Source organism: Myotis lucifugus, unplaced genomic scaffold, assembly GCF_000147115.1.
Source record: "Myotis lucifugus unplaced genomic scaffold, Myoluc2.0 scaffold_18, whole genome shotgun sequence".
Classification (NCBI taxonomy): Eukaryota; Metazoa; Chordata; class Mammalia; order Chiroptera; family Vespertilionidae; genus Myotis; species Myotis lucifugus.
In genome coordinates this window covers 11,285,775-11,309,009 of record NW_005871066.1, presented here as the reverse complement: position 1 = coordinate 11,309,009, position 23,235 = coordinate 11,285,775, and the positions used below count along the sequence as shown (strand labels likewise).

General features: G+C 38.0%; 1 protein-coding gene across 1 annotated transcript in view; it reads right to left on the bottom strand.

Moving 5' to 3' along the window:
- The window catches only part of RELN (reelin), a 419,315-nt gene that overhangs the window by 95,788 nt on the left and 300,292 nt on the right, over positions 1-23,235 (bottom strand). The window contains 6 exon segments of the mRNA XM_006085409.3: positions 743-943; positions 1,407-1,578; positions 3,419-3,624; positions 9,894-10,080; positions 11,037-11,174; positions 22,470-22,582. Coding sequence (XP_006085471.1) covers positions 743-943; positions 1,407-1,578; positions 3,419-3,624; positions 9,894-10,080; positions 11,037-11,174; positions 22,470-22,582 — 1,017 coding nt within the window.

The window sequence follows — 23,235 nt, the reverse complement described above, 5'->3', positions numbered from 1 at the left end:
AGACCAGTGGAAATTATATTTTAGAGCTGCCTATAAACATCTGATCTCTTTAATAATTCCATTTGTAAATTATTTAGCATCTGCATCCTGCTGTTAAGTAAGGGCCATGTAGTTGTGCTAGTTCATTAAAACTGCATTTCTTTCGACCCCAGAATTCACCAATGGGATTTTATCATAAACAATGAAATTTTGATTAGGCTTCTGAGGAAAGAGCTTGTCAAAGTAAATAATTGCTATATATGTTGACACATGTTATCACAGTGCTGAAGAACAACAAGATTTTAAGAGGGCAATGATAAAGTAAAAGTTTACAGAACCAAAGGACGACAAATTATTTGAGAATGCTATAGTAAAAGCATAAAATAACTCTCGAGTCCTAAAAGTACTAGTAAGTTGAAAGGGAGAACTTATCTATTACCATTCAGAAGCATGGGATTCATTAAGTCACCATCAGATTGAAATCCTAAGAGTCAACTTCTTTTTAGTTCTAGTAGAAGTCCACGAGTACTTAAAGAAATACAATGACATAGCTACAACTTCTAAGGCTCATGAAAAAAATGATAAGCTGTTTTCTTATGGGGCGGAACTGAAAAGATTTGCCATTTTAAGATTATTGAATGCTTATTTGAGTCCCTTCTTTAATAGTATAGGAAAAATGTGTGTTCTTTGTCAACTTCACTTATAAATATGGAAGATGGTTTGATCCTTGACCTGCCCTGCGAAGAGGTTTGTGCATAAGTACCTTGAACTGTAGCACATATCCAGGTTTCAGAGTCAAATCTCGAGTTACTGCAAATCGATCCCCATCTGATTTTCCAAATACCATGGCTGACGGCGTGGCAGAGCAGAAAGTTTCATTTTTCAGCATTCCTTCGTTAGCCAACGTCAACCACACACTCATTTGATTCATGGGGTAATCAAAAGCTGGCTTCTCATAAAAGTTCTAATACAAACAATACAAACAACACAGAAAGGCAATTTGACAACTGAGAACAAGAAAGGAATTTTCAGTTCAGGACAAGCAGAGCCACGTACCATTGGTATTTCTAGAAAATACAGCAGAATCTCTAACTTAACTAATTTATTTCTGGCCGCAATGATTTTTTTCTTCTGATTATTTAAAAACTGAAAATATTTTGCTACAGTGTATCTAATTTTATAATCACACTAATAATCATGCTTGATGACTTGGCCAGACTTCATAGTTTTTTGTTTGTTTGTTTTTTCCTTCTAAATAATCTGGGAACTAGTGGCATAAAGAGGTAACAAAACTTAAATGCAAGTAAAAGAAATGAAGTGCAAACACAGAAAACTTATACTACACGTTCAGGTATCAAGCACCAAGTTCTTGGATCTCATGCACTTTCATAATTGTCTTCTTGGAGTTCAGACATGGAAAAAAATACCTGGGGTAAAGTTGGGTTGACAACTGGGATGATGTGCTTTTGCTTTTCTGACAGAATGATGATGTCATCGACCGCCCACTGGTCATAGTCCTCCCCTGAGAACATGGGCTGCCACCAGCGGAACCTGGTGCAAGGGGTCTTGGCAGCAGTTGGAAGCTCCAGGTAGACAAATCTGCATCAAAGCAAGACACTTACGGTTAGGAGAGGAAAGCGGTGTCTTTCTTAGCAGCTGTTAACATAGCAAGAACAGCAATAAGAGAAAGTTTAGTTAAGTGTTTGATCTCTTGATATTTTTTGAAAAATTTCTAAGTTTAATAGATTCGACAGGAGGTTTAAAGTTGTAAGCAGGTGTAGTCCTGGTCATGTTTATTCCATTTGGAACTGTAGCTCTTGGAGGCAATATTTCAACTGTGTTCAATTCACTGAACAATGTTTTTTGAATACCATAATAAAGGTCATAACCTTTTCAAGAAATACCTAGAAGCCGAAACCGGTTTGGCTCAGTGGATAGAGCGTCGGCCTACGGACTGAAAGGTCCCAGGTTCGATTCCGGTTAAGGGCATGTACCTGGGTTGCGGGCACATCCCCAGTGGGAGATGTGCAGGAGGCAGCTGATCGATGTTTCTCTCTCATCGATGTTTCTAACTCTCTATCTCTCTCTCTTCCTCTCTGTAAAAAATCAATAAAATATATTAAAAAAAAAAGAAATACCTAGAAAAAAATTCCTGGAGAAATAATTTGAATGATTAAAAAAAATTTTTTTTTAACCAGTTTGGCACCATTACAATCCCTTCTCTACTGGACTGGGGAACCTCATTAGGTTCCATCTCCCAGTCACCATTCCTGACTTCCTCCCTGGATGTTATATTTCTTGATTTACCCAGATGCCTCGTCTTTGGTTTCTGCCTCTCCCATGTGTCCTTAGTAGAAATGCCTTTGGTCAGTATGTCTGCATGTCTATTTCTGTTATATTATGAAAAGTTATGTCACATTTAAATTACTCAATGTTTTAAAGCAATAAACATATGAACCCCTATTGTACAAAATAGCTATATTTTAAGTAACATTTAAAAATATATTTAATGTGTAAAAATTAAATCTATCTATTCTTCAGTAATAATTTTTTTCAATAAAACCACTGGGGGGTTCAGTTATAAAATGCAAAACAGGGACAACTTTAGGATGTTAAAGTTCAATAATGATTGGTCAACATATATAAGAAAAACCTTTGTCTTTGTGTTAAAGTAAAAATGCAGAGATTACAAAAAGGAATACTCTAAAGGTGATATCTTTGAGTAGATTTTAGCAACACATATAAAATATAGAGTACAAATACAACATTTCAAAAAACTACATAATTGTAAAAGAACTAAATTTACAATGTATAGATAAATACATTGATTGCCTGGGACAGGTATTAGTATTAAACACGAATCATTTTCCCAAACTCCTTGACAGTCATTACCTAAGACATTTTATTATATATCCTCCCCATTCATCAAAATAAAAACAGGGATGGGCCAGTGAAAAATCTGAGAGAATCCAACCTCTACAGATTTATCCATAAACTGTGTAGGACTTGCCTTGGGTACAACCATAAGAAGACTTTTGAAAATAATATAGCTTACTATTAAAATATAGTTTACTACTAAAATATAACTTACTATCTAAAAAGTGAACATATTTTGCGTGTGCATTAAAAAAACATCCAGAAATGCTTGGAGTAGCCCTATGTCACAGAGTTTCCTTGGGTGGGGGGGCGGGGATGGTCAATTGTCACACTTTTCTTCTAGTCACATTTTTCTCAAATTCTTTAAAAATTCAAATGTGAATACAAATGCTTTCTGTCTAGAAACTTTAATGAAATGTTTATGTATAAGGCTATCATTCACACCAGATAATTATGATTTCATCTATTTTTTGCAAAAGTTAACGACATTTTGGAAACCCTCAACAACAGTGTAATCTTTACATTCCTGGAAACCACTGGGAGGCCATCAGGGGGTGGTTACCTGGGTTTACTGAAGTCTGAGAAGTACATCTCTGCCAGCAGGTGCCACTGGATGCCCCCGTTGTTGCTGTACTGAAGGAGGACGCCCTCCTCTCTGCTGTCGGGCTTGTTGCACGCCACACTCTCGCCGCCTATCTGGATGTAGAACTGGACAAAGTCCACCCAAGAAGTATCCAGATCCCAGCTCACCAGCTGTCTTTTCCCAGCCTTGCCAAAGGACAGAAACACCACAGGTTCAATGATCGGGGAGCTCCTAGGCATTTTGTTGTTTTAGTTTTAAATTCATACGAGCATGCTAGCACTATATGGAGATGATTTTGTCACCATTTATTGTTGAAAGGAGCAGTTGCGCCATTTAATCGTCTCTGCTTTGGTTCTGGTAACTGTTCCTGGATACATTCGATTAGTCTCTCTATCACTGATTGCTAGACCTGGTTATGAGATCCTTGGGAATTGCTAATTACACCAAAGAGTATTCAAAAGTCTTTAAAAGTAAAATAAAATTTAATTTAAATGAAAACACTTCCAATGTTTGTTTTGTGAATCTCCCCCAGGCAGAGTACGGGAGAATTTGATACTTTGAGATCAGTTGGAGCTGGGTTTGAATCTCAGCCCCATTATTCATGTTGTTCATTAGCTGTGTGACCTTTCTGAGCGTTTACTTTCCTCAAAGGTACAATATGGCAACTATACCTTCCTTTTAGGGTGTTGTGATAATTGGATGAAATAACATTTTGCATGAAACTTGCCTAGTACACTGAATGTCTTCCCGGGAGGTATGCCTGGACCTCCTCCAGGCATAAAAGTGAAACAGGCTTAAGGTAGAAACCTTATTTTTATTTTAATATATTTTATTGATTTTTTACAGAGAGGAAGGGAGAGGGATAGAGAGTTAGAAACATCGATGGGAGAGAAACCAAGGTACATGCCCTTGACCAGAATTGAACCTGGGACCCTTGAGTCTGCAGGCTGAAGCTCTATCCACTGAGCCAAACCCGTTAGGGCAAGATAGAAACTTTACAAAACAAAAGAGTGCTTGAATCTCTCAGGCTCCCAGTCCGTGTGTCAGTCTCTGTCTGTTTCCCACTTGAAATAGAGATATTGGGAGGGACCATTTAAATACGTTTTTACTACCACTACATGGCCTCTTTGTGTCTTAAATATGTTAAAAATTCCATCAAATCCAGCAACTTGTTTCCTTTACTTAGTGTGTCCCCTACATGTCACAGTCCTGTTGTAAGGTGTTAGATAGAAATGGACAAGGTTTGTCATGATTGCTGTTGTGTGTAAATAGGTTTGTGCTAATGAGATTGAAAAAAAAGGCTTGATCATGAGATTCTTCCACCCAGATTCTGCTAAAGCGAATCCACGGTCTGCTCTGAACTGGTCTCGGAGAGCTCCTAAGAAGTTCAATTAAAAACTGGGAAGAAAGAAGAAACACTGAGATAGGGTGCTCAGTTTAGAGAAAAACACCCCTCACACTTATAATTTTAACCCTACTCAAGTTCACTAAGTTAATTAAGAAAGGGTTTCAGTTATGAGTCACTGGGAAATATTTGGAGCTAATTAAAGGAGTACATTGTTACTGAACAATCTAAAGCCAATTAAGAGATCCCCCCCCCCGCAAAAGGGGGTTCCAGTGAAAAAAGCATTGAAATTAATCCTGACACAGGAACTTACTAGTTGGAACGCTCAATTTTAAATATGTATTTGAGGAAATCTTAAAAGTAATATGCATTTTCAATGTGTTACAGGTGCTTTTGATTTTTCTTGTTGAAGTAGTATAAGTGAGAAATACCTCAGAGATTATTATAATCTGGCCTAGAATTTTCATGTTTTAGGATCATTACAGGAAGAGTGATTTTGAGAAGAAAAACTACAGAACCTAGCTGGTTAATTCTAATCCAGCAAACTCCTATGAAAAACTTGGCATGTGAAAGGAACTAAGCCAGAAGGAGAAAGATCTAAGGTGTGAATTATAAAAATCCTATTATCCCAACTAGTTGGTTGGAATGATTGGACTATTGTGAAATTCACCTAGCAGTGTCATTTTTCCAGGAGACTATGGTGTTGGTCTCCAGAGGTTTTGCAAGAGTGTTTTGTGGGATTTTTGTAAATGGTGGAAAATATCGTACAAGTGGTTGGCTTGGCACTGAAGATGTTTTTTTACTAGAGAATAGCACCAATCCCTTTCTTTTGTTCAGTGACTCGAAATGCTGAACATTGTTCTAAAGGAAGGAAAAAGGCTCATGGCAAACTTTGTGTCAGAATTTAGAATGTGATGTGCATGTGCTTTTCAGTTTCCCTATTACACTACGATCAGGGTAGTTGTGTGTGCATGTGTAGACATATACTCACATGGAATGTGTGCATGCATGTGTGTTGGAGTAACAGGGTAAGGATCGCCTTATCCCTGGAGTGTGGCAAATATCTTCCAATTTCCCCTCAACATTCTAGGTTAAAACAGCTTTCTGCTTTAAGGGTTTCGATAAAATAAAACAAATTTTCAAGGAAATGTCTCCAGGCTTTAGAGCCTTTAAAATAAAACTTATAAAAACACTTCATAAAACTTCACCTTTTAACTCCCATTAAAACCTTTTAAAATCATGCCGAAACCGGTTTGGCTCAGTGGATAGAGCGTCGGCCTGCGGACTGAAAGGTCCCGGGTTCGATTCCGGTCAAGGGCATGTACCTGGGTTGCGGGCACATCCCCAGTAGGAGATGTGCAGGAGGCAGCTGGTCGATGTTTCTCTCTCATCGATGTTTCTAACTCTCTATCTCTCTCCCTTCCTCTCTGTAAAAAATCAATAAAATATATTTAAAAAAAAAAAAAAAACCTTTTAAAATCAAATGCCACTATAAAAACAAATCTACTATATTTACCTGAAAATAACCATTTCTTTCAACCCTTTTACTGTTTTCCACTTTTCATTGATTTATTCGTTCATTCACTAATTCCTTTCTTCAACAAATATTTGGTGCCAATTGTACAAACTCAAAAGGACAATTCATGGAAATGTGCAGTGACAGTAAGGACAACTTAGGGCTGCAGACCAAGTTCTAGTCCTTGTTGACCCCATTTAGTCACATAATCATCTACCAATTCTCCAGTCTATTCAGTCTTGAGGGTATTTATTGATATGTAAATGCCTAGCACAAGGCATGCATTCCTGAGTTGCACATCTTATCTAGTGTTGGCTCAGTCAGTAGGGATGCATCTTACTGGGCACTATGAGAATAAAATGTTAATCTATATCTGTAGAGAACACAGATAAGAGTGAAATTAAAAAATGAAGATATCAGTGTAGTTTGTCATAGTTCCAGAAAGCTCCATGGAAGCAGGCAGGATGTTGCAAGGTTTATATGGATACAGAGACGATTGAAGGCACAATGTAGGCAGTGCAGACTAAGCAGACAGGGAAATTGGCGAGACCTGGGATGGTTTGGAGAGCTTCTTTTATGGGGCAGAGGGCTCATGATCATAAAGAGAAAATAAGTTACACATTAGGGCAATAGTACTGGAGACCATCTTGGATATTTGTGCTGGAACAGTAACAGGATAGAAGCATATTTCTATATAAATCAATCGAGGGTGGTTTGAAAGGTCTAGAGAACCCTTCTTCCCTTTGGGTTACTGCCTCTTCCCTATTTCAATTATACTGACTGGTGGGGCTGCCAAACTGTGTATCCTACCTCTGCCAAAGGAGTGAGTACGTGACTCTGGCTGTGCCAATCACAGCACACCATTCCCCAGGACACTCTGGCCAATCAGAAACCTTCCCTAGAATTGTCTATGGAGCCGCTGAGAAAGCTCTGTGCCCATGGTTCCAATCTCATAATGACAAGCTGACCTGAAAATAGAGTCTGTTCTCCAGGGGAGAGCTCTGTGGGCATTCGAGTTTCAGGTTCCAGACATCTCTGAGGCCAGTTCGACCTAAGCACTCCTTGTGTTTTGATTACATGAACAAATTTTCCTCCCTTTTTCTTATGCTAGCTTCTCTCACTTAGAATTCAGAACAGATCTCACCGACACAAGAGAAAAAAGTAAAAGAAAACAATGATCCTCAAATATTTTGACAAAAATTGAGGGAGAAAGCTGGATTGAGCTGGGAAGAGAATGATTTTACTTTGAAATGCTGATTTTTAAGTAGTTCCAGGGCATATATGGGGAAATATTTAATGATAACAATTTGTTAATTAATCTCATAAGATGTAATTATGATAGCTAACACTTATTAAGCTATTTCTATGTGCCCAACACTATTCTTTATTCTTTACTTGCATTAACTAACTTAACCCTCCAAATATCACACTTTATAGTTGAGAAAATTGAGATACATAAAAATGCTATAACTGTGCAAGGTGAAACAATGATTGAGGTTTGCAGCCAAGTTACAAACCCAGGTAGTTTGATTCCAGGTGTCATCTTAAATTAAGTGTAAGAAATAGTGATATATAACTTTATATCCTCAAAATATGTGTATATACACACACATGCTATTTGGAGTGTTTGAGTACATATTGGTTAAGAATTCATAATCTTGTTTTAAAATTGATACTTAAGGGAGATACAATCTTTCCATTTCTGCATAATTATATAGCGTATCTGGATCTATGCAATGTATATAGTAACTTATTGACTATTATCTCTAACAATAAGGCCTCGGGGACTTTCAATGTCAATGGATAGGAAATATCATTAAATGGAATCCCTCCCCAATTTTCTGTCTTGTTTACTTGCTGATTCTTTGTTCTGCACCTGCATCAAAACAAAACCTGTACCTATTTTTGCATATGCATACATTAACTTGTTTGGGATTTCTGCCCAAGTTCCCCAACATATCCACCCTTCATCCACACTTGTGTGCTTGTTACGTGATGACGAGTGGGACATTTCCAATTGTCCTAGAATTGGTGGCTGCAGTGCCTGCTGGAAAGAATTGGTGTTTAGTAACCCACATTCTATATTGGGGTTAGACACACTGTCAGGTTAGAGAAGAGAAACTGCTTCCCCTCCAGTCCTTTTGGAGACAATATGGAGAGATGAACTGGAGGATGAATTGGAAGTAAAGAATGCCCTGCCTAGACTGTAGCAAAGGAGTTGTTTCTCCGTCCCCTATCCCTAACCAAGCAACATGGGTTGGAGTTGTTCTGAGAGAATCTGGCTGGCACCTCAGTCCCTAGCTGGTGTCTACTGACCTGCCTGCCCAACCTGTGCTGCCACTGGGGAAGCTGAGCCCTTCCAGAGTAACTTCTATGCAGAGTCTGTTGTTATGGACGTCATGTCTGTGCACCCCAAACTCATGTGGAAAGCCTAACTCACAAAAGGATGGTATTAGGAGGTAGGGCCCTTGCCAAGCAGTTAGGTTATGAGGCTGGAGCCCTCATGATGGGATTAGTGCTCTCATAGGAGAGACAGAAGGGAGCCTGCTTTTCTTCTCTCTGCTTTCTCCAGAGAAGACGGCATCTGCAAACTAGAAAGTGGTCCTCCCCAGACACCAAATCTGCTGGTGTTTTCATCTTCTTCCCAGCTTTCGGAACTTTGAGAAATGAATGTTTGCTGTTGAAGCCACCCAATGCTATTTTTTAATGATATTTTTATACACAGTATTTTTGTTATATAGTAGCCTGAATTGACAATCCCTCACCAGCAGGCACCAAATTGAGCCAAAATAGGACCCTAGATGTTTGCTCACCATGAAGAGCTGATCAGTTCCCTAGGAACAGCTCTGCAACCCACACCCCACCATTACTCCTCCTTCTCCCAATCATATTCTAGAGATTAATGGGTTGACAAATTTAATAAACACTTACAGAAGTGCTTTCTATGCATGAGGCACTGTACTCCACGATTTACAACTACACTAATGCATTTAATCTGCAGAATAACCCTAATGAGATAGACACCTTCATTATCTCCACTTTACAGACGAGGAAGCCAAGCCCTAGAGAAGTTAAAGAATTTGGTCAAAGTCACAGAGCTAGAAAGCAGCAGTCTGGTTCCAGAGTTGACGTTTATAACTTCTAAACTCCACTACCTCCACCATCACTCACACCTTCACCCACAGGCCTGCATGTTCACACACCCTCCAAAGGCTGGGGTGAGAAGCGACCAAGACCCTGACTTACTCAAAGACCCCCAAGACACAAGACTGGCTGCCCTGGAGGAAAGCAATAAGATTTAAATCAGGTACAAGAGGGGCAGGATTTAAAAACTGGCCTAATCTAGATTTGTAGTAACTAAGAACAATCATAAAGTTATAAATGTTTCCAAGATGTAGCTAAGGGATAGGAACTTAACAAAGCCAAGTTAAAAGCAGGGAATGTGGGGGGAAAAAACCCCATCTCATATCTATACCTTCTGAGTTTGGACTGCTCCATAAATCAGTTACATATTGAAATAGCCATTGCCCTGATCATTGTTCCCATGCTTTAGTCATGACTTAGTCATCACTTTTCTCTGCTCTAAGTCATACCTTGCTGAAATACAGGGATGATCCAGAAGAGATGACCCCACATCCTTGTTCTGGCTTTACAACTTCTCCCCCAATAACTTCTTGCCAGTCAGACTCCCAACCATTCTGGTTCTCAAAATCTGACATAATTGTAGAAGGAAGAGCAGCTTCCGGGTGGCATTCAGTGCCTTGATATCCCTGGTCACACCTAGAGAGAGGAGAGCCAAGCAAAGAAGTCATAGTTTCATCTGTGAGGGCCATGGCCATGGGACCTGCAACATTTCCTATGTCTCACTTTTGCTCTGGGCTTCAGCATTCACATGAGATTTTTCTCTACAGTGTTAATCTGTATATGCAGTCATAACAACCTTCAGTTTTGCACACCACAAAACAAGGAATAGAATCTTTTCTTAAAAGAAACAATGCTGTAACAGGGAACTCTGGCACCAGGTAGTGATGAAGAAGGATATGAATGTCTGTGTGTGCATGCATGTGCACATGTGTGTGTGCATGTGCACATGTGTGTGTGCATGTGCACGTGTGTGTGTGCATGTGCACATGTGTGTGTGTGCATGGTTGGGGTGGGGGGAGGGAATAGTGGGATTTTCCTGTAGCCTTGAAAAGTCACATATAAATGTTTGCTCAACTAACATGTAACTCTGGCCACATTTTCTCGTTCCTCTTCCTGATTAAATTACATCTCTTCTAGAGTCTTTCAGATTCAAGTGTGTTCCTATCTCATCCTCATTAGCTATAATCACCATCTCCTCTTGTATACAACTTTGAGCTTCTGGTGAAGTGGGCAGGACAGCCTGTAGCAGCTGTCTGAGTAGTGCTTCAAGACTGTCAGGGAAAAGAAGGGAAACAATTGCAAGGCTCTTTTAACTACCCAGGAGAACTTTGGAACTAATTAATAAACTCTGAAGTTTAGACCCAAGAGGCTTGGTTGAGATGAGATTTTCAAGTTTAGAATGTATGGCTTTGTACTAATTTATATGTAACAATATCTTCACATCTACAATAAGAACGGAAAAGAGGGTCATTTTCTTTGGGCTATTTCATTATTTATCACTCTATCCACATAACTGATGACAACTGCAGTTGGGTCCTCATAAAACAAATCCTGGGAAGCAGACGCTCAGTCCCACTTTCTGATGCGTGTACCTGCACATGCCGTGGTCACAGGAGCCGTGCCCGCTGCACATGTTTGGGCACTGCTGGCCGATGTAGATGTTGTCCAAAGCCCACTCGTCCTGGGCTGTGTAATAGCTCTGACTCCAGCGGAAGCGGGTGGCACTGGACCTAGAAATGGGACAGTCATAAAAGACAGTATTTTAACTGACATGTAGTAGTACAGACAAAAAATATCCAAGTTCAAAATCTTTCAGATGACCAACTTTCTGGAACTTGCATTTGGCTGCTAATCGTTTTTCTGTAGTTCAATTTTAAGTCAATTACCACCCAATTCAACAATTTTATCATGAAAGAAAATTAAGAAGAAATTTCCTTATCTTGTATATACCTTAGTTTAATTTGAGACATTTTATTTTAATTGGAGACATTTAAAAAAAATAAAGCTCATATTTTTTGTTGTATTTACATAGAGATTTGATGCTAGGAAAAGAAATAAAATAAGATATTTAAGAAAAATAAAGATATATACTAAACAGATTCTCTTTTACAGATGAAAGTGTTTAACTTAGAGTAATACCATTTCTTATACTAAACACATGAGCAGTTATTGGAAGACTTCCAGGTACCTCTTTGTAGAAAACTAAAGTTTTCTTAGGGGTATTGTTTTGGGGTTGAGGGGACATGTGACAATAAACTATATTGCAAGTATAGCCCTAGCTAGTTTGGCTCAGTGGATAGAGGGTCAGCACAAGTATGAACAACTAGGTGCTAAATTCTGCTTATTATTTCTGAAACATTAACTTGCTTAGGTTTCATGGACAAGCTGATGTTAAGTGGAGATAAGAAGTTGAACAATCCATTAGAGCAGCAGTTCTCAACCTGTGGGTCGTGACCCCTTTGGCAGTCGAACGACCCTTTCACAGGGGTCGCCTAAGACCATCCTGCATATCAGATATTTACATTACGATTCATAACAGTAGCAACATTACAGTTATGAAGTAGCAACGAAAATAATTTTATGGTTGGGTCACAACATGAGGAACTGTATTTAAAGGGCCAGAAGGTTGAGAACCACTACATTAGAGAAACACTTGGGACCTTAATTCATTTAAACCAGATATAAAGTCTAAATAAGATAATATTTTGATATCAATGTCAAAGGTTTTCATTCTTTGATGATCACAAAAAAATTCTTTTAAAATTGCATCATATTTTTCACCTCTGGGAATTTTCAGGGACCCATAATTACTTCTTTTTGGTCAAAGTGAAAAATAAAAGGAAAAAAAATTGCAGAATTAATGTGCATGCTCAGTTCCATTGATTAAACCTTCCCCAGGCACACTATCTACAGATACACTTGATCTTAACGGCCCTGAATAATCCATTAAAGTCTCCTGCAACAATTACCCACATATTAAATGCTCCCTAAGTACATAACAGACTGTGAAAATCCAGACTAAGCCCTTACTGTTTATTTTACCAATGATCTGTGGCTAATAGGTTGCATTTTCATTCCTAGTAGGATAATTCCAGGTTCACTGAGCTGCACCCAGTACACACAGGTTTGCTGCATATCAGAGCTCGTCATGGTACATACAATAGTGCAGATTCAACTCCTCTACAGAAATAGTTTATATTCGTAGCCTAACAACCATTGCAATTTACATAATCTCATTAAGAAATGGTTTTTAGAAAAACCTACTATAAAATAGGTACAAATTCTTAGGGCATAGAGCCCTACAGAAAAGGAGTAAATTTAGACTTGTGCATCATTGTCATGAAAAGGAGAGATGACTATATTCTTTTATGATTCATTATAATCTGAGTCAAGTCTAGGGCCACAGGAGACTAGACTGTGAGCTCTTTTGGGGAGAGAGATATCTTTTGTCTCAATAGTTTGCACAGGAACAGAAAAAAAAATGTGTACAAAAAAGGTCTGCTAAAAAAAAAATGAATAAGTGAGTAGAGCAACAGGCCAAGAAAGGGCAGCCTGTTTCTGACTTCTGTAGGCAACGAAGTGAAGAATGTTCTAGGAGTTAGGGTACCTGACTCCCAGGACCTTCGCTCTGTAATTTATCATCTGTGTGACCTTTAGTGAGAAATGCAAGCCTTCAGGGTCTTCTCATTCCTCACCTCTCAAATAAAGGAATTGGACAAACTGATCGCTAAGATCCCTTCCAGCTCATAAATTTAATGATGACTTTGGTGGTTTGTTGATCAAGTTTATTTTCTTCATAGACACATGCCAACATGAAAACCTTAGCATACATTATTTTGAGGTTTTGATACTTCAAACGTTAAAATAGGGTTGGAGGATTTCAGAAACCTGTCCTAGATTTCCCAGTTTATTTATGCTTCTAAATAGTCACATGTAGACACATTCTAAATTCTTTTTCTGATTAAACTGATCCTTACATGTGTCCTATAAACTCTTGAAAAAAGACATTTCCTTAAAATAAAAAGCTTAAGCCCAGCTGGTGTGGCTCAGTGGCTGAACGTCAACCCATGCACTAAGAGGTCATGGGTTGGATTCCAGGTTAGGACACATGTCTGGGTTGCAGGCTCGATCCCCAGCAGGGGGCGTGTAGGAGGCAGCTGATTTATGCTGATGTTTCTCTCTCTCTCTCTCTCCCTCTCCCTTCCTCTCTCTCTAAAAGTCAATACTAACATATTTAAAAAAATAAATAAAAAGCTTAAAATGGATTATTCAATTTAAATTACAACCCACAGTTTAATGTGCTGATGTTAACAGAAAAGGAAGCAAAAAGAGGTCCAATATTGACTTCATATTTAGTGAGAAAAAAAATTAGTCCTCTGAGCAATCTCTAGCTGGTCACATGTGAGAAGACAAGGTGTGATGTCACTGATTTGCAGCTGCATCACTGATAAAAACTGCCCTCAATACAAATATTTAATTCACCAATTCTCTCTTTATTTTTACTCTCTCTCCCTCTCTCCCTGTCTCTTTGTCATATTTTTAGGAGAAAAATATCTTTGGATTGAGCCTGAAAGTGGGACTACTGCTCTGTGGATCACAAAATGAAGTTGGCTTACGTTTAAAAACCAAACTTTATGGATTCCCCAAAGCAACAAAACTCGATGGTCTTTCCTTCATTAAATTTCCCCCCATATAAACTTCTAGACTGAACTAAAATAACTCTGAGTCATCTCTTGATAGTTAGGTAACCCGAGGAATCAAGGTAAACGAGGGCTGACTAAATATTGTATTTTCCACCTTCAGAGTTACTGCAATTACATTTATCCAATTATTCTGAAACTCATTCAGACATTAGGTGTTGATTTGTTTATGAAGTCAGCAACTGACAGCTGCTCCTGTCTCATTAGGCCCTGTTCTTATGTAAATGTCTCTCATAAAAACAAAATTAATTTTCATTGGGTAACAAATGCTCAGTTCATATACAATAAAATTTCTCTGAGCAGGTGTATACATATTAAATATTTCCACTCTAAGTTGCTCTATCTAGAATATTTTCTGAAGTTAACAGATCTATGATAATGCAGGGACCACATTTGCTTGTATGCATTCAATTTATAGCTGCATATACTTGAATCAAAACAGCAGAACAGCCCTGACCGGTTTGGCTCAGTGGATAGAGCGTCGGCCTGCGGACTGAAGGGTCTCGGGTTCAATTCCGGCCAAGGGCATGTACCTTGGTTGCGGGCACATCCCCAGTCGGGGTATGCAAGAGGCAGCTGATCGATGTTTCTCTCTCATCGATGTTTCTAGCTCTCTATCCCTCTCCCTTCCTCTCTGTAAAAAATCAATAAAATATATTTAAAAACAAACAAACAAAAAACCAACCCCCCCCAGCAGAACAAAGATTTGCCAAAAGAAATACTGCTTCAGACTAAACTACACTCCCTTTCCCCAGTGCTTGAGAAAAACATACTATTTTCAGAAGTTTCAAATGAATATGATAAATAAAATTATCAAGAATGCCAAAGAGAATAAATGTACTTTACCCTTACAGCAGAACTTCTAAGCATTATAGATCCAAAAAAATGATAATAGCCAGTTGAACTTTTTTTGAAATATGGCAATAATGTTTAGTGTAAATATTAGTCAGTAGAAATGTTAAAATAAATATCCTATAGGGTTGCTTTCTTTCTTTTTTTTTTTAAATATATTTTATTGATTTTTTACAGAGAGGAAGGGAGAGAGATAGAGAGTTAGAAACATCGATGAGAGAGAAACATCGATCAGCTGCCTCCTGCACATCTCCTATGGGGGATGTGCCCGCAACCCAGGTACATGCCCTTGACCGGAATCGAACCTGGGACCTTTCAGTCCGCAGGCCGACGCTCTATCCACTAAGCCAAACTGGTTTCGGCAGGGTTGCTTGCTTTCAAAAAATATTTTTACTTTCTTTACCCAGAGATTTGAAGAAAATTTGGAAAAGCAGAATTCAATTATCTAGTAGAATTCAATTATCTAGTGGAGGAATAATCTAGTAGATTTATTTTCTGTTTGCAAAAAGAGATGCTTTGTAATAAACCATCTCTTTAGTTCACTTAGGCATATTGAATTAAATTCTATTTAATTTTCCAACATTTAATGAGCACCCCAACTACATGGCAGGCAGTGTGTAGGAACAAAACAGCTAAGGGTCAATTAATATATTTCCTCATATGTATCCAATAAACACTGATGAGAATTGATCTTTTCTGACTACTATACTAAAACTTTCAATTCAGTGGTCTATCTTTTAAACTAAGAAATAATAATGCAATATACACTCTGAGTGTAAAATACTCCACAAAAGGTGTTTTTTTAATTAAAAAATTTTCAAAATTGGTTTTAGAGAGCAGAAGGGGGAGAGAGAGAGAGAGAGAGAGAGAGAGAGAGAGAGAGAAAGAGAGACAGACAGACATCCATCGGCTGCCTCCTGTATGTGCCGTGACAGGGGATTGAAACTACAACCTAGATATGTGCCCTGACTGGGAACTGAACCCACCACATTTTAGTGCATGGGATGATGCTCCAACCAACTAAGCCACACTGGTCAAGGCTGCAAAGGTTGTTTTTTTTTTAAATAAAAACAATACTTTTGGAAATAGCTTAAATTAAATCAATAAAAATAATAGTTTATGGAGTGATGTCAGAAGAATGGTGGTATGAGAGGTTCCTCCGGTCTCTCTCCTTGAAGTTGCAACAAGTTGAATAGCTAGAATTCAACAAAGGATTCCTGCTCCACACACAGACACTGCTGAGAGATCCCATGCACTGAAACATCTGAAGGTGCTCAAATCAGAGCAAACAGGAGGTGGGAACGGAGAAGAGCAGACACCGGTGCCATGGAGGCAGCTATGAGCTCACTGCCAGTCTCAAAAGAGGGGAGGAATCAGATTGCTGCCTGCTCTCCCTGCTGCCCAACAAGGAACAGAGATACAGGGAGTGTTCCTGCCTGAGTGATGGGTGTGTGCTGCAGCTGAGCCCAGTGAAAGTGCATAGGTGCCATGGTGTTGTCTGGTGGTCCTACAACCTCCTAGAGCTAGCAGTGGGTGTCAGGCTACAGAGCATATTATCTGCAGCCCTGAGAACTGGAGAGGCAGAAGCATTTTTCCCTGAGTGGTGGGCACACCCTGTGACGGATGGAGATACAGGTGCGGCAGCGAAGGTCTAGCAGTGGTCATTGCTGGGAGGAGAACAAAGCCATAAATGCAGCAGCTGGCCTCTTACAGCTCACTTTACTCCAACCCACCCTTGGCTGCACTGCCAGCAGCTTCTGGTTGCAGAGGACAGCACTGAGATTGGAATCCCATTACCCATCACATTCCTCCACGGGGTTGGTGCCCTGAGACTGAGGTGAACTGGTCATAGAGGAGATGCCCACTACCTCAGGGAACACAGGACATTTTCCACTGCCTACCAGAGACTCCAGAAGCCAGAACAGTGCAATAGAAACTAAAAAAACTGCACTTCAGTGCCACCTTCTGGTAAACAAACAAACAAACAAACAAACAAAAGGCTTATTCTTATCAACCTACTAGAGAAGTGCCTCTCTTACAAAAAAGTGTATTTCATTCCCATAGATGCCCAGTCAACTTTGCAGTCCTGGCCAGTGTGGCTTAGTTGGTTGTGGCATCATCCCATACACTCAAATGTGATGGGTTCGATTCCCAGTCAGAACACTTACAGGAGAATAACAAAGGTAATGAGGCAGCTTAGAAAGAAAATAAAAATCTCCAGAAAATAAACTTAAAGACATGGACATAATGACAGAGAATTCAAGATTGCAGTTCTGAAAAACACAACGAGATACAAGAAAACACAGAGAAACAGTATAATGAACCCAGAAAGAAAATCAATGATCAAAAGGAGTACTTTACCAAATAGACTGAAACTTTTACAACAAACAAATAGAAATTCTGGAGCTCAAGAACTCAATAAAAGAAATGAAGAATGAACTAGTGAGTTTAGGAAATAGAGCTGACCATAAGGAGGAGAAAATTAGAGATATTAAAGATAGAAATATAGAAATGATATAGATGGAAGAAGAGAAGTATTTGAGAGCAATAAAAATGAAAGAACTCTATTAGCCAGAGAACTACATAACTCCATAAGAGAGAGAAATATAAGAATAATGGGTATACCCAAAGGAGAAGAGAGAAGAAAACAGTCTATTCAAATAAATAGTTGACAAGAAGGTCACAAATCAACAGAAAGAGCTGGATCCTTGAATCCAAGAAACAAACAGAACACCTAATTATCTCAATCCCAAAAGGCCTTCTCTAAAACACATTGTATTAAAATTGTCAAAAATTAACTCAAAGAAGGAATTCTCAAGGCAGCCAGGAAAAAGAAGATGGTAACATATACAGGAAATCCCATTAGATTATCATTGGATTTTTCAGCAGAAACTCTATAAGCTTATGGAGTGGAATTAAATATTCAAATAATTGATAAAAAGTAGTTACCAGCCAAGGTTAATAAATCCAGCAAAGTTATCCTTTAGATATGAAGGAGAAATAAAGACTTTTTCTAGGAAAAGCTACAAATATGTGGAAAGTAAACAACATGCTACTAAACAACAACTGTGTCAAAGAAGAAATAAAAGGTGAGATAAAAGATACATACAGAGAAATGAGAATGACAATATGACATATGGCTATCTCAAGAAACAATAAAAATCCCCAATAAAGAACCTAACATTACTTCTTCAAGAACTAGGAAAAGAATAATTGCAGCCCAAAGTAAGCAGAAGGAAGGAAATAAAAAAAAATTAGAGAATTAAATAGAGAACAAAAAGACAATAAAAAAATTAATACAACAATGAACTGATTCTTTGAAAAGATTAATAAAATTGACAAACCTCTGGCTAGAGGAGGAAAAAAGAGAAAAGACTCATATAAACAAAATCAGAAATGAAAGAGGAGAGGTTACTGTACTCATCATAGATAAAAAAAGGATCACACTACAATACCATGAAAGACTATATGCCACAAAATTCACTAACCTAAAAGAAATGGACAAGTTCTTAGAAACATATAACCTTCCTAGACTGAATGATGAAGAAGTGGAAAATCTAAATAGGCTGATCAACAGTGAGGAAAACAAAACAATTATCAAAACCTCTCAAAAAAGTAATGCAAACCCCATATAAATCCAAATGGCATTAAAAAAATTCTCATCTGAGGATATGTTTTATTGATTTTAGAAAGAGAGAGTGAAAGGGAGAGGGAGAGAAAAAGAGAGAAGCATTGATTGGTTGCCTCCCATATGTGAACTGACCAGGATTAAACCTGCAACCTGGGTATATGTCCTAACCAGGAATCGAACTCACAACCCTTTGGTGCAGGGGATGATGGTCCAACCAATGAAGCAACACTGGCCAGGGTCCAAATGGCATTTTTAAAAGAAATAGAAGAAAAAAATCCTCAGATTTGTATTTAACCACAAAAGACCCCGAATAACCAAAGCAATGTTGTGAAAAAGAAATGAAGTGGGAGGTATCACATTCCTCACTTAAAATTATTCTACAAAGCAACAATAATCAAAACAGCATGATATTGGTAGAGAAACAGACACACAGATCAATGGAACAGAATTGAGAATCCAGAAATAAATCCACAAAGGAGCCAAAACAATACAATAGAGAAAAGAAAGCCTCTTTAATAAGTAGTACTGGTGCCCTGGCAAATATATCTCAGTGGTTAGAGCATCAACCTGCCAAAGGGTCATGGATGTAATCCCCAGACTCATATTGATGTTTCTCTCTCTCCCTCTCTCCTTTCTACTCTCTCTAAAAAAACCAATGGAAAAAATATCCTCGGGTGAGGGTTAAAAAAATAGTGCTGGGAAAATTGGAAAGCCATATGCAAAAGAATGAAACTAGACTACTGTTTGTCACCATACACAAAAATTAACTCAAAATGGATTAAAGACATAAATATAAGGCCTGAAACAATAAATTACATAGAAGAAAACATAGGTACTAAACTTATGGACCTTGGTCATAGAGAATTTTTAATGAATTTGACTTCAAAGGCAAGGGAAGTAAAAGCAAGAATAACTGAATGGGACTATATATCAAAGTAAAACGCTTCTGCACAGCAAAGAAACAGTAAAAAACAACAACAAAAACAAAAAACAAAAAGGCTATCAACCGATTGGGAGAAGATATTTGAAAACAACACCTCCGACAAGGCGTAATATCCAAAATTTAAAAAGAACTTATACAACTCAACACCAAACAAACAATATAATTAGAAAAATGGGCAGAGGACCTGAACAGACACTTCTCCCAAGAAGATATACAAATGGCCAACTTATATATGAAAAGATGCTCAGCTTCACTAGCTATTAGGAAAATGCTAATCAAAACTGCAATGAGATACCACCTCACACCTATTAGAATGGCTATTACCAACAAGACAAGTAATAAGTATTGGAGAGGTTGTAAAGAAAAAGAAACTCTCATTTACTGTTGGTGGGAATGTAAACTCTTAAGTCATTATGGAAAACAGTACGGAGGTTCCTCAAAACAAAACAAAACAAACTAGACCTCAGTATGGTGATTACCTGAGAGAAAGGAGGTGGGAGAGGTAGAAGAGGATAAAGGAGGTATAAATGGTGATGGAAGGAGACTTGACTTTGGGTGGTGAACATACAATAAAATCTACAGATGATGTATTATAGAACTATACACTTGAAATCTTCATAATTTGATTAATCAATATTGCCCCAATAAATTTAATAAAAATTTTTTTTAAAACAGAATACAAAAAACCAATTAAGAATAGAGTTACCATATGACCTAACAACCCAAAAATGTGCAGATATTTATTGGTAAAGATACATGTACCCCTATGTTCACTGCAGTGTTATTCCTGATGACCAAGACATGGAAATAACCTAAGTGTCCTTCAATATATGAGTAGGTAAAGAAGATTCTTTACGGAATACTACTCAGCCTTAAGAAACAATGTAATACTGACATTTGTGACAACATGGATACATCTTGAGAATATCATGCCAAGTGAAATAAATCAGACAGAAAAAGTCAAGATCTATATGATTTCACTCATGTGGGATGTAAAACTAAAAGTAACAAATGAATAAACAAGACAAACAAAAACTCATAGGTACAGATAATAGTATGGTGGTACCAGAGAGAAAGGGGGGTTGGAGGAGGTAGAAACGGTAAAGGGGGTCAAATACATGGTGATGAACACACAATGCAATATACAGCTGATGTATCAGAATTGTACACTTAGAACCTATATAATTTTATTAACCAATGTCACCCCAGTACATTTAATTTAAAAAAAATAACAGTTTATAATGTTTTGGGAAATGAAAAGAGATCTCTAAAATACACTATTAATATTATCGTACCATCATAATTTTGAAATTGCAGCCCACATGTCAATGAACAAAAATCAGTGTTTTTTGTTAAAATAATGAGGACAATATACTTAATGGTGAAATAATAAAAAGAATAAACATTTGTAGCTTAGTACCAAGTTTGACTAGTATTTCAATTATTTAATGTGTTGTTTTTGTATCTTGATAGATATACTTGGAATAGCATTGAAATGAAATATGTCTTGATTATATTCCCAGCAGTAGATGTGAAAAAGTAGGATGTTAGAGAAAGAGGTGACTTGTTATGCAAAGCATGAATAGAGTACACAGAAAATGGCTCACAGTTGGATATAAAGAAATCTGTGGAAATCAAATTTCAAGCATCCCACTGACATAATGATGAATCTTAAAAAATCATCATGAAGGCATTCTTATATAATGCAGTAATTCAATCTTCAACTAAAGGAGGTATAATAATTCTAGGTTATCATCTAATCAATTTTTGTGTGTAGAGCCTAACTTTTATATAAAATAATCTAAGAAGGGTTTATTTAGCAATTTCCTCTTTACAAAAGGACTCTGGGAAGGCAGATACCATCAAAAAATAGAATTCCTGCCTCTTTTATGCTTTTTCTGTTACACAAATCACAGAATCTTCAAGCTTTGAACTGTGAGGGACCTTTAAGGTCAACTAATGAAACAACTTCATTACACTCATAAGGAATCAAGTTTGAAGAGGTTGTGAATAGTTAAAATCATGTGGTTAATCGGTCATTGGCAGAGACATACTGAGAACTCAGGGCTCCTAATTTCTAGTCCAAAGCTCTCTCTTGGGTGAGCTCATCCTGACCCAGCGCTTTAAATAGTAAGCATAGTGTTTAACTCTTCAGCCCGAGCCTTGTTTCTGAGCTCTACATTCCTAAGTTCATTTGACTTAACAGTTCTGCTTGGATAGATAAGCATCTCAAACCACATCACAAAAATAAAGCTCTTTTTAAAAATTATAGTTGGCATAAAATATGATGTTAGCTTCAGGTGTTGTACAACACGGTGATTCAGCATTAATATGGGGTGTTGCAAAAAAACGTATACACACTTTGACAGCCGATCACTCACTTACTTTTCACTCCTTTTCAGGTTTAACTGATTTGCACTAATGGGTGAAGCCAGACAAAGATTTGAACAAAGAACATTTATTTTAAAGTGCCACTAGACTTCTTTATGGGGATACATAAAAGATAAAGTTTCACTTTCTCCCTAGTTACTTAGGATTCTGCTTCCTAGGAAATGATTTGTATTGTTACGGAAAGAATGTGAATAGAAAAAAAAAGGATGTTAAGCTTTTGAAATAAAAAGTAGGGCTTTACAACAAGAAAACAGCCTTGCAAACCCAAACTATTTTGACACAGAAGTTTTTTGATTCTTGCTTCATGTCAAACAAAAAGGAATGGGCTCATTGAGTTCTACCATAAAAAAAAGCTGGGGTAAAAAGGTAGGTTAGAAAAAGCTCGGATAGTTTGAAAACCAAATTTTCATGCATCTTGCCATTGTGCTCAACTTTTCTTCATATTCAAGTCATATGAACAGAGACAGTAAAAGCTAAGGTGACAGCCATGTCTAAAAACGTCTCTCACCAGGTTTTCTGGGGAAGAAGCACGATGACTCTTCTCCACTGTGTGAACTCACTGGCGTGGTAGATACTTGCTGATGTAAATTCCTGACAACTTGGCATACTTGGAAGGCATTCCTAAAAGAGAGTCAGGCATCAGTGAAAAAGAACTGGGAGAAACCTAACATCATAATATGAACCATTTGCATTATGGATGCAATCCCTGATTTTTCCTTTTGTGAAGCTAAAATATATGGGCAATAATTGAAATGAGATGGCACAATGGAATGAAATGCCTTCCAAATCTCACATGTAAAAATAGAAATTGATTAGGATCCATTTTTGACCTTTTATCATAAAAATGGCATTTGGAAAAATTATTCTATTCACTATGACATTTATGCATTTATAGCAATGTCAGATTATAAGTATGTATCCTATATAATAAGAGCCCAATATGTTAAGTGTCCAGTCGGCCGGTCAACCAATCAGAGCATAATATACTAATGATATGCTAAGGCCACTCAACCACTCACTCTGACGTGCATTGACCACCAGGGAGCAGACAGTCGGCTGGTTGACCATTCGCTATGATGTGCACTGACCACCAGGGGGCAGATGCTCCAACTGGTAGGTTAGCTTGCTGCTGGGGTCCGGCCGATTGGGACTGAGCAAGATGGGCCAGACAGGCCCTGGAGCCCTCCCGCGGTCCCTCCCCAGCTGGCCAACCTCCTGCGTCCCTCCCCGGCCCCAATCATACACTGGTGGGGTCCCTCGGCCTGGCCTATGCC